The sequence below is a fragment of the Rhincodon typus genome, chromosome 14 (genome assembly GCF_021869965.1).
Source record: "Rhincodon typus isolate 14 chromosome 14, sRhiTyp1.1, whole genome shotgun sequence".
Taxonomy (NCBI): Eukaryota; Metazoa; Chordata; class Chondrichthyes; order Orectolobiformes; family Rhincodontidae; genus Rhincodon; species Rhincodon typus.
In genome coordinates this window covers 33,252,557-33,265,192 of record NC_063345.1, presented here as the reverse complement: position 1 = coordinate 33,265,192, position 12,636 = coordinate 33,252,557, and the positions used below count along the sequence as shown (strand labels likewise).

Here is a 12,636-nt window from a genome sequence, read left to right as displayed (position 1 = left end):
TCATGATGATGATAACAGGCCATATAGAGAGAAATGTCCAAAGATAACATCATGATCTCTCTTATCTCAAAAATAAGACAATGGAAATTATTTTTTTTAAAAAACTTTCATTGTGAATGCACAGTTTTATACTTCAATTGTCATGCAGCTCAAAATAAATCCCATAGATATCAGGAGCAATAACAGAATCCCCAGATGAATCCCCAAGGATCAAGTTAGGATTGAGTATTAAATTTAAACAAACGCTTAAGTTTGTCACCAACATCTTCCACTGAAATTTATATTACAGGATCTAACACTTATTTATCTATTTTAAGGTATCCTTTGAACTATGTATGCATAGTAGAATAGCAAGAAATAGCATTACTGAAGTCACAATATCCTACCCCTCATTTGAATCTTCTCTACTACATTTCTAAAAATCTTGGTAATGTTATTTTCAGCAGCCAATAAAATTTGACAGATCAGTGTTTGGACAGAGATTCAGTGTAGTGCAAGATGAAGTAATTTTCTTTGTGCGCTCACTTTAGATGGAAAGGGAAGAACATCCAAGCCTTTCTCACACTCTTCACCACCTTCTTCCGCTCCTCAGCTTTTATGTTTCAAAATGAGCTTAATCATTTTAAAAAAACCTTTACGCAACACCTTTCAAAACCATCCAAAGCACTTTGCAGCCAATTAAGTATTTGTGAAGTGTAGTCACTTTAATGCAAAAAGTACAGTAGTTGACTTGTCAGTGTAGATTCCCCAAACAGCAACATGATGATTTGTTTGCATATTGATTGGGGGATAAATACTTGCCAGGACAGCAGGGATAATTCTCCTGTTCATCTTTGCACTAGTGTCATGGGATTTTTTACATTCAGTTTAGAAGCTGGCAAGCTTTGGTTTAACAACTCAACAATGCACCACTCCTTCAGCACTACGTTGGAGTGTGTCAGTTTTGATTTGACCTGTGGTCTGTAATGCGGAACTTAACCCCATAACATTGCAACTCAGAGGCCTTTTCTTGAATCAGTTAATTAATTGTTGAATTATCTATAAGCATACAGAGCCTCTAGTTTATCTTTCTTCACAGTGATGCCTCAGCTAGAGTTAACTTCAGGATCAATCAGCATCTTCTTATTCCTGTACTAAAAATTGTTTGAAATGTAGCATTCTTGCCTTTGTCCTGATCAGTGCAATAATCATGGAATAGAATCCTTACAGCGCAGAAAGAGGCCATTCAGCCCAAGGAGTTTGTAGTGACTGTCTGAAGAGCATTCACCCAGACCTAGCCCCCAACTCTAACCCTGTATTTACCATGGCTAACCCTCCTAGCCTACAACATCCCTGGACATTATGGCTATTTAAATTGTCCAATCAACCTAACCTGCACATCTTTGGGCATAGAAACTAGCAGCAGGAGTAGGCCATTTAACCCTTCAAGCTTGTACGACCATTCAATATGAGTCAAATCTTCTCTCGTTTCAACAACATGGTTATTCTCAGAAAAGTAGATACTTTTAAATGTCCTACTTGACACATCCTCAAACCAAAAACAACTTATCTTCGTTCATATTGACATTAACTTACCAGAAACTGGGAATGTGTCTTGTCAATTAATGTGAAAATTGATATGTTTTTGTATGGGTCCACAGTAATAAATGATCAAACATATTGATGATAGATGCAATAGGTCACCCTTCCCGATCCGAAACATCAGCTTTCCTGCTCCTCTGATGCTGCCTGGCCCTCTGTGCTCCTCCAGCTCCACACTGTGGATCACAGCTAAGCTGTTCTTACCCAGCCATAAGATACAAAACTTCACTGACAAGTCTCTCAGGTCACCCAATAGTGGTCAACTGAGATGGATAATTCTCTCCAGGGTTACCTAAACCAATGATAACCATTGAAGTGCTGCCCTATCTGAAATCAGACAACTGAACAAAATTATTTTGAGAATATAGAAAACTTTTGAAACTTTTTTTTCAAATGATTTCAGTCAATATGATGTGAGCACTTTTCAGTTCAGTGGCACTCTCCATTTTGTCAAAGTTTCACAATGAAACTTATGATCAGTGAAATCTGCCGGACACTGATTAACCGTCCACCCTGACAAATTTCTACCTGTGGAGTGGGGGGGGCATTCAGATGGTATACTTTAAATCAGTCTCACTTTATAAACCACTCAGCTTCACATTTCTAACTTTTAGTTTTGAATTAAAAGAAGCTTTCGACAGTACGGTGGTGGGGGGCGGGGGGGGAGGCGATCATCACGTGGCACCATAGTCCAGGAGAAAATTCTGGTACTGCACTAACATCAGATTGATTGTTATTAATCCAATATCACAGCCTTGTTTGTTTTATATCGGACAAGGGTAGTCAGACCTACACAGAAGCTAGCAACTCACTGCTCGCAGTTGTGCAACATTGCCGCACTGTCCACCGTAAAGTATAGAAATTCGCGGGGTTTGTCTCAGGATGTGGAACTACAGTATTTCTGTCTGATGTTGCATTGAAATGGAAATGTTCCGTCCAGAAAATAAAAGACGCTCAAACTAAAAAAAAACTTTGCGCACGTACACACTCCCTTCCAATACGCCACCCCATGAAACGTGTTATGGTGTGTACTATATACAGTTGTGTACACTCGGGCTCTTTCACAACCAAACCAACATTTTTTCTTCAGAAAGAAACACATCTGTTCTCACCTATCACCCGTCGATCGCTGATTTTATTGAGGAATGTTCTCAAGCTCTTGAAGTGGAAACTCCGCGACCTCCTGGGGACGGTCGGTGGGTCGTAACCATCCATGGTCGCTGAGACTGGAGCCCTCGACAGGGACTTGTGCCTGCTGGACGTGAGATGGTCCTGCCAAAGGCAGCGCTGGGCATCCTCCGAGTGCAGGCTCCCCAGGGAACTGTCTCAGTCACACTGTGGGCTGGTGTAAACTGCCAGGGAGGGGCTGAGTCACCGTTGTCTAACTCTCAGTCCCCGGCACACTTCACTTCTTCACTCTGGGAGGAACAAACGGGTTTTTTTTTCTCTCCCCCCGCAGCTGCGGGAAGTTTACAGCAAAGCCACAGGTTTGAAAGGCAGTCGCTGCTCAAAATGAGATCATGGATTATTTATCAGCCTTAGCCTCCTACATTCCTGGGGGATGGGAGGGGATTACCAAAACAAACCCTGTCTGTCCCGAGTTTATCATACGCTACAAACTACTAAAAAAAATCAGCACTTAATCAGCACTTCGCGGCTTATGTGCACTTCTTGAAACCGCTATCGTTTCATTCATCTTTTTTCCCCAATTTCACGATTTAAAATTCTTTCCACACGGTTTTAAAACATTTCCTCCCTACTTTCCGGAAAATGCAGAATCCTTCGGTATAGAGATCCATAGATATGGAATACTATGGACATGGGACCAATGACTGGACAGAATGAGGGCTTACTCAAAGCCTACTTCGACCGCTAATTTTGGCACGCGTTATCCCCTAATTAAGTGTTGGCGTTATTTTACACCTTCCCAAATATCATCAGCGTTTCAGTAACCACTATTCACAGGGAAGCCTGGTGATTAATATTGGGATATTCCCAGGTGGGGAAAGAAAAAAGTATCACAACTGAATCCAACCCTGATATCCAGAGTCGAGCAAGAGTGACCGAGTAGCAATCAATTAATTAATCATCCTGTCCTCACACCCCCACCAAGCCCAGGGTGACAGAAGTAATTTTAATTAAATTCACTTTCATTAGCCGTTATTGGACTGCTCCCGAATCTTGAGCAACATCCAAAACCTACATCAAATGTGCTAAATTTCATGTATTTCCTGCCTCTGTTATTACGATTGAGATTTTACTTCGCTCTATTCATCACTAACATTTGTACTCAGGACTGTTACTTCAAGTTCAACAAATTGTGTGACGTGAATGTTATGCATTGCATTTTTTTTGTTGTTTCATGTATACACAATGTCCCCTTCTTGTTGAATTGTTAGAGAGTAGTTTCTCAGTCACCAAAGTTCATGCAATGTTTTTTCTCAAAATAGCATGAGGCAATTCAGTCATCGGAGGAAATCACACCCAGACCCATTCTCAGCTCCTCCAATTGATGTGAATGGCTCAGGGGATAGCACCCAGAACACCAGCTGATTTTTAATCCCCTGGAACCAATTGGTCGTGGTTATTTTCAGTCAATATTTTCAGACAGCTTCTTACACACCTCTGCAGCAGGTGATTGTTAAATCCAGGCCTTTTGGCCCAGAAGCAGGGACCTTACTGCTGCACCACAGAAGTCTGGGATTCTACAGTCTTCATTCAGTCACCTACCATCATCTCCTCTTGATATTTTTAATCAACCTTTTAAGATGTGTTATGACACGCCTCTGGTGGATGTGATCACTGAATCTGGTCCTGCTGCCACAGAGGTAGAGGCATTGCCACTGTGCCAGAAGAGTCCTCCCATTTGTAGCATCCGTATTGAATCTGTAGATTTGATCAGCTAATTTAACCATTGTAATCATTATTGTCTCCCACGTTTGTACAGACAGAAGTAGGTGCCATTATTACCTTATGTGGTCATGCTGGACCTGGCGATGAATGGCTAAGCTAGTTGCACACTATTTTCTTCAGAGCCTGCATCTGTTGGACATGAGGGATTGAAGATGAGGGCCATACCAGGGGCAGAAGTCAGAGCGAGGAAGAATAATGGTTTTAGTGGGGAAGAAGTCATTTAAAGTGGAGGTAAGGGTGGCGTTGAGTGGAATAATAGCTGCAGAAATGTGAACAGAAGACCAAAGGATAGATGATAAGATTTTAAGAGTATGGGTGTAAGTGAATTCGACAATTTGTGGTGGTAAGACTTGTGCCAAGAGTTGTGTATACTGATACTTAACAAAAGCCCTATCTTTCCCTGTGTCTGCGTGGGTTTTCTCTGGGTGCTCCAGTTTCCTCCCACAGTCCAAAGATGTGCAGGTTAGGTGGATTGGCCATGCTAAATTGCCTGTAGTGTTCAGGGATGTGTAGATTAAAGGGATAGGTCTGGGTGGGATGCTCTTTGTGTCAGTGTGGACTTGTTGGGCCGAAGGGCCTGTTTCCACACTGTAGGGATTCTATGATTCTATATGCTTCAGTATTACACAGTGATCCATTTACTTATGAGCTTATTTAGTCATATATTCACCAAGAAAAAAAATGAAATAATTGAAATATTGTTTGCAACACAATCCAATGATGCATTAAATATCTTGTCCCTTTTAAGGAATGCCACTGTCATGAAGGAGACATATGATTTATCTCCCTCCTAAACTAGACAATGTTTTCTTTCATAAACACAATGTGTGTTTCAAAGTTAACTTGCTTAATTTGCCTTCTCCAACTCCCACCCCTACAGTTTCTCAACTCTTCAGCAGAATTCTCTGGAATAGACTGAAGTCCTAGCTGATATTCCCTCACTGTTTCAAATGAGGTTGTTGAACACCAGACAGATCACAACACCCACCTTCTGGTCCTTTAGCTTTGATGTCACACCAATAATACATAATCTACTATTTGATTGGCACTAATACAGCTCATAAACTGGCATCAGAATATCTCACAATTTTGAAGGAACAATTAAAACTAATTCTGAATAACAGAGTCCACATTAAAGAAAGAGTCCATTGGACCCAGCTGGTCTTTAACAACATCTATGTTCTGTACAAACCTTGTCCCACCCCTTTTCATCTCACACAATCAGTATATATGCTTCAATTCCTTTCTCCATCATGTACTTATCTAACCTTCCCATATGTACTTCAGAGGAAGTCAGATAAGTTACATCAGTTACAAATGGCACTGCAACTGGGTAGTTTCAATGATAATGGTGTAAACACTATGTATTCACTCACTAAGCTGTTGCAGTTATCTGTAACCCAGCATGTGGGCCTTCTGACTTTCTGCAGTTGAAAGGACCTGCTTGCAATTACATTAAAGCTTCTTTAGTTGTCAAAAGAGAAGCTCCAAAAGCACAAATGAGTGATAACATTCTTTTTGAGACCCAGTACCAAACTACGACAGTTCAAATCACAACCCTTGCTCAGCTGACTTTATTTATATGCTTTGCAATTGCTCCACAGACCTCTGCAGGACACGACATCAAGATCTCACATTGGATAAACAAAAAAGGATAGGCTCTTGTTATGCAATTGTAGTGTCCCTACCTCTGGGTCTGAAGGTCTGGATTTGAGTCCCACCTGCCACAGAGGTATGTCATAATATGTCATAATTAAAAATCCTACAAAAAAATGGATTGTCATCCTACCTGAATTGTACTGCCTGATGGTCAGTTTCACAGTGATATTAACAGCCAGAACAGAAAATCAATGCAATAATTAGGAAGGATATTCACACTGGTGAAGATCTGTATGTGTGGTATTAGAAGCACCAAGGGCCTGAAAATAATAGTTACAGTTGTATATAGACTCTCAAACTAGAGCGGTCATGTTGGGGAAGGCATTAAACAGGAAATTAGAGATGCAAACAATTAAAATACAGCTATAATTATGGGCTACTTTAATCTGCATATAGATTGGGCGAATCTAATCAGTAACACTGCCGTGGAGGAGGAATTGCTAGTGTATACAAAATGGTTTTCTGAATCAATACCTTAAGAAACCAACAGGACTGGCAATCCTAGATTGGGTATTGTGTAATGAGAAAGGAATAATTGGCAATCAGGCTGTGTTAGACTCCTTGGGAAAGGGGGACCATAATATCTGAGAATTCTTCATTATGATGGACAGTGACATAGCTGATTCTGAGATTAAGATCCTGAATCTAAATACAGAAATCTACAGTGGCATGAGATGTGAGCTGACTATGAAATATTGGGGAACACAGTCTAGTAAGAGGGAAGAATTGAAGGAAGTATTAGTAGGGAAATGTGTTGAGCAAGTTGATGGGATTAAAGGCTGATAAATCCCCAGGGCTAGGCATTATACATGCTAGAGAATTTAAGGAAGAGGACATCAAGATTTTAAGGCCATTGGAACAATTCCTATGGATTTCAGATTGTTAATGTAACACGACTATCTATAAAAGAAGTCAGAAATCACATGTTACCAGGTCATACTTAAACAGGTTTATTTGGAATCACAAGCTTTTGGAGCTCCGTTCCTTCATCAGGTGAAGTGACTGTGCTCCGAAACCTTGTGATTTCAAATAAACCTCTTGGACTATAACCTGGTGTTGTGTGACTTCTGACTTTGTCCACCCCAGTCCAATACTCGTACCTCCACATCATGTCTATAAAAGAAGGTAGAGAGAAAACGGTGAATTATAGACCAGCTAGGCCAATACCGGAGGAAATGCTTGCATCAATTATGAAAAGTTTAATAGTAGAGAAGTTGGAAAACAGTGACAGAATCATACAAAGTTAGTGTCGATTTACGAAATCATGGTTGACAAATCTGGAATTTTTGGAGGATGTAACTAGTAGAGTTAATAATGCAGAACCAGTGAATGTGGTTTACCTGGACTTTCAGAATGCTTTCAATAAGGTCACGTATAAGAGATTACCACGCAAATTAAAGTATATAGAATTGGGTGTAGTGTACTGACATAGACAGAGAACTGCTGACAAGACAGTTAAAAAAAAAACAGCATGAATAAATGGCAGGCAGTGACTAGTGGGGTATCGCAGGGACACCAGCTGTTAACAATATATATCAATGACTTAGATGAGGGAACTAAATGTAATATCTCCAAGTTTGTAGACAACACAAAGCTAGGTAGGAATATGAGCTGTGAGGAAGATGCAGAGATGCTTCAATGTTATTTGGACAAGTTGAGTGATTGAACAAAAACATGGGAGATGAAGAATAATGTGGATAAATTTGAGATTATCCATATCCACTTTGGTTAGAAAAAGAGGAATGCAGACTATCATCTAAATGGCAATAAATTGGGAGAGGGGGACGTGCAACAAGACCTGGGTGTCCTTGCACAGCAATCGCTGAAAGTCAACATGCAGGTGCAGCAGGCAGTGAAGACAAATGGTATGTTAGCCTTCATAGTGAGAGGACTTGAGTACAGGAGCAGGGGTGTCTTGCTGCAATTATATAGGGCCTTGGTGAGACGACACCTGCAGTATTGTGAGCAGGCTTCATCTCCTTATCTGAGAAACAATGTTCTAGCTATGCCAGGAGTGCACAAAGATTTACTAGACTGAGTCCTGGGAATGGTAGAACTGATGTATGAAGAGAGATTGGATTGGTTAGGACAATATTCACTGGAATTTCGAAGAATGAGGAAAAGGATGATCCCGATGAGGGAGTGGGTGAGTCCAAAACTAGGTAAACCAGTTTGAACTAAGTTGAGAAGAAACTCATTCACCAAGAAATGGGAAGCCTATAGAATTTACTACTATAAAAAGTAGTTGAGGCCAGAATGTTGAATATTTTCAAGAAGGAGTTAAAAATGTACTTCTTAGGTCTAAAGGGATCAAAGGGTATGGGAAGAAAGCAGAAACAAGTTACTGAGTTGGATGATCAGCCATGATCATATTAAATGGCCAATGGTCTACTCCTGCCTCTATTTCCGATGTTTCTATTTTGCTAAAAATGCACAGTCATGATATGACATGGCTATAGAGTACCTGACAAAGGAAGAGGAACATTTCACAACTCTTTTGTAAATTTTCAAGTTTCAATTCAGAACATGTTTCAATAAGCTCTTTTGCTAGAGTGATACAATCCAAAGTTTATAACAATCAATAAAGCACAGAGTAAAAGTCCACTAAAAAGCTAAACAGCGCACTGAGTGAATTAGTTCACTCTCACTAGGTAGGTGGGGTCTTCATTGTCCTTTACATTTAGTGTTTTGTTTAGTCTATGCTCCATTTGCCATGGCTTAGAGGGTCAGTTTTCCTTTCCTAATTGATTAGAAGATGCACCATTTCCAATATGTTAACAGCCAGCAGGAAGCAAGGCCTCAAACCAGACTCAACTTAGGTGAGAGAATATGACATGAATTCCAGCAGTACATAAATAAAAATCCCACACTTTCATTCTGCATGTAGTCCTTCCCAATACTTAAAAATCATGTTGGTGCACTGCTTAATTTGGAAAGAGTTTATTTAGCTCGTCCATTCGTTAAGGAGTCAACTAGTCCTTCAATCTCATCCAGAAAATCTTTCTTCTTGTGGAAACCCAGTCACTGATTGTTGGAAGCCTAGTTGCCAAAGGAAGTTATGAATGTTGAGCTCAATTCTGCCCTCACCCAGTGTAGAGATATTTGCGTTTTCCAGTGGGCGTCATCAGAGTATGATTGCTGGCTGTTTTTCTGCTCTTTTGTCCACAGTGCTTTGGGCACTTCCCAAAGCCTAACTGAGATAAATAAAGTAGCCTATCCCAAGGATAAAACCATTTTGTGTTAATCAGTTCCACAGCATCTGATGCTTTTACTCTTTCTTCAAATTGTTCAAGACTTGTAATAAAAGTTTCATTAAGCATCAAGTGAAGGATTACATCAGTGTGTGGTAGGTGTAGTAATTAATTTGAAGGAACTCAAACTCCTTTGTCAGACTTAATTGATTGCTCTCGAGAGTGATGAGTGCAAGATTCAAATCAGACTTTTCCTGTAGTTGAGATAAACATGTTTGTTCTGTTTCTCTCAATGAGCATTCAAATTCATAAATGCCTTTTGGACTGTTACTTGTGATTTGTTTATCCTTCTGACAATGCAAAGAAGTTTAGAATTTCTGAGGATGCTAGGTTGTTCCTTTACTTTTCAATTAACTATTTATTTAAATGAGTTTTAAAATCTCAGGCAATTATATATTAAATCTGCAATTGCCAAGACAGTCATAACTCTATGACTCCGATAGTAAATACTCTTGCCAAATATAAGGAAATTGACTGGGGAGGGCATTGGGCTTCCAGAGAGAAGCGTTCAATCTTAAAGCAAATGGGCCCAGAAACAGCAAATTTGGAATCTTAAAAAACCTTGAATGCATGCAGTGTTTCCGTAAAATTCTCAAGGTGTTTCATGTATAGTGAAACTAGTTTCAAACTGGAATGACTGCTGCTGCATTGGTAAATACAGCTGACATTTGATGCTCTATTGCCTCACAAACATCAATAAATGAGTAGTTTGATTTTGGTGGTGGTTGTTGAAGGAGAAATACACATTAGAACATAAGGAAAATCTCCCTACTTCTACAAATTAAAATGCAGAACATTTAACAAATAGACAGGACCTCACTATTATACAATGCAGCATGAAGGATAGCACCTGTCAAATGCAATACTTCTATGAAACTGCTTATGACTTCCAGTTAAAGAAATGGCCACAAGGGGAAGTTGTAGAAATATAAAGTTATATCATAATCTCAGAAATCTTGGACTCTAAGTGCAAGCATTTAAGGACATTTCCATACATGAAAGCTAAGTATTATATAATATACAATACAACGTTCCAACAACATGCAGAACCAATGTGGTTTACAAAATACCATGCAACAACTGCTACAAACATTAAATCGGACAGACAGAAGGGAAACTAGCCATCAGAATACATGAACATCAGCTAGCAGCAAAACTGCACAACGAATTCTCCTTATTATCGGTACATTCAGACAATGAAGGCCATCAATTTAACTAGAACAAGGTAACCACAGCAGCCCAAACCAAACATAGACACACACGGGAATTCCTAGAGGCATGGTTCTCTACCCATACTTCAATCAACAAATATATAGAATTGAACCCCTTATATAAACCCATACAGATCAAAACCGGAAATGACAGTACGCACCATAACGTGCCGGACAGTATAAATAGCAAGCAGAGTAGAATAACCGCTCCACTGATGATGTCACCTAGCATAGTGACGAAACGTCTGAACAAAAACAAGCCAGTTCAGCGAGCAAGTCAATAACCTCATCCACAACCCGAGCTATAGATCTTTGCCAAAACTTTAAATATACAATACAGCATAGGAACAGGGCGTTTGGCCCAACAAGCCTGTGCCAATTCCTAACTCTTACAAAGAAGCGCTAATTATTACCCATACACAGTTTCTATCCCTCTGTTCGCCTCCCATTCATGTTTCAATCAAGATATGCCTTAAACGTTGCTAACATATCTGCTTCCATCACCCCCACTGGCAGTGCATTCCAGGCACCCACCACCCTCTGTAGGAAACATTTTCCCCACACTTCTCCCCTAAACTTTCCCCGTCTCACCTTGAACCTGTGCCCTCTTGTAGCTGAACTTTCTACCCTGGGAAAAAGCCTCTGACTATCCACCCTATTGATGCCTCTCATAATTTTTAGACCTCAATCAGGACATCCCTCAGCCATTATTTTCCCAGTGAAAATAATCTGAGATTATCCAACCTATCCTCATAACTAAAATCCTCAAGACCAGGCAACATCTGGTTAACCTTCTCTGCCAAACTTACGAATCAGAGCACCTGCACTTTCCTCTAGATCATTTATATATATTACAAACAACAAACAACAGCACTGATCCCTGTGGAACATCACTAGTTACTGATCTCCATGCACCTTTCCACCACTACTCTCTATCATCTATGACCAAGCCAGTTTTGTATCCAACTAGCCAGCTCACCCCAGATTGCATGAGACTCTACCTTTCATACCAGCATTAAGGTACCCTACTAAGGACTATGTAGGCAACATCCACTGCCCTTCCCTCAATCATTCTTGCCAGATCCTCAAAAAACTCAATCAAGTTAGTGAGACATGACCTTCCCCACGCAAACCTATGCTGCCTATCCCTAACAAGTCCATTTGTTTCCAAATGCGACTAAATCCTGTCTCTCAGTAACTTCTCTAACAGCTTCTCCACCATTAACAGCAGGCTCAGCAGCCCTTAATTACCTGGATTATCTTTGTTTCCCTTCTTAAAGGAACAACATTGACCGTTCTCCAGTCCTCTGGAACCTTGCCTGAGGCTAAAGAGGAGGCAAAGATATCTCTTAAGGCCCCATCTATTTGCTCCCATGCTTCTCACAGTATCCTGGCATAGATCTCATCTGACCCTGGGGAATTGTCTACCTTAATAAATTTCAAGACACCCAACACTTTCTTATTCATTATATGGACCTGGCTGAGAATATTCATATACCTTTCCCTAACCTGAACATACCTCACATTCTTCTTTTTGGTGAATACCAGTGTGAAGTACTCATTAAGGTTCTCACCCATTTCCCCCTGGCTCCACACATAATCTCCCTCCTTTATCCTTGAGTGGGCCAACTCTTCCCCTAGCTACCCTCTTGCTCCTAATATATGTACAATTACACACAGTTGATGGGTAAATGTGGCCTATTTGGAGGTGCTCTAGATATGTGTAATGCTTCACCAATGGTTTGTGCTACACATTACAAATAAAGGTAAGCCCATCTTGGAGCCCATAGATCCTGACAAATAAGTGTATTAATTTATTGGCTAATTATTTTCAGTGGCAGTACAAGGGACTCTTGTGGCACAGTGGTGATGTTTCAACATTTGGTTAATTAGAAATTATCTTCAGAGATGTTATGACTCACCTCTGGAGCAGGTAGCGCCTGAACCTAGGTCTCTTGGCTCAGAGGTAGGGACACTACTACTGCACCACAAGGGCCCTCATAACACCACTGAACAGCTTA

The 12,636-nt window shown here is 40.3% G+C and overlaps 1 protein-coding gene across 2 annotated transcripts in view; it reads right to left on the bottom strand.

The window, feature by feature from the left end:
• Positions 1-12,636, bottom strand: part of stard8 (StAR-related lipid transfer (START) domain containing 8) — a 242,959-nt gene that overhangs the window by 160,978 nt on the left and 69,345 nt on the right. The window contains exon 1 of one of the 2 annotated variants that reach the window (XM_048605225.1): positions 2,694-3,075. The exons of the other annotated variant lie outside the window; for it this stretch is intronic. Coding sequence (XP_048461182.1) covers positions 2,694-2,796 — 103 coding nt within the window. The 5' untranslated portion in view covers positions 2,797-3,075. Of the gene's footprint in view, positions 1-2,693; positions 3,076-12,636 lie in introns of those variants that run through there. 2 annotated transcript variants of the gene reach the window in all.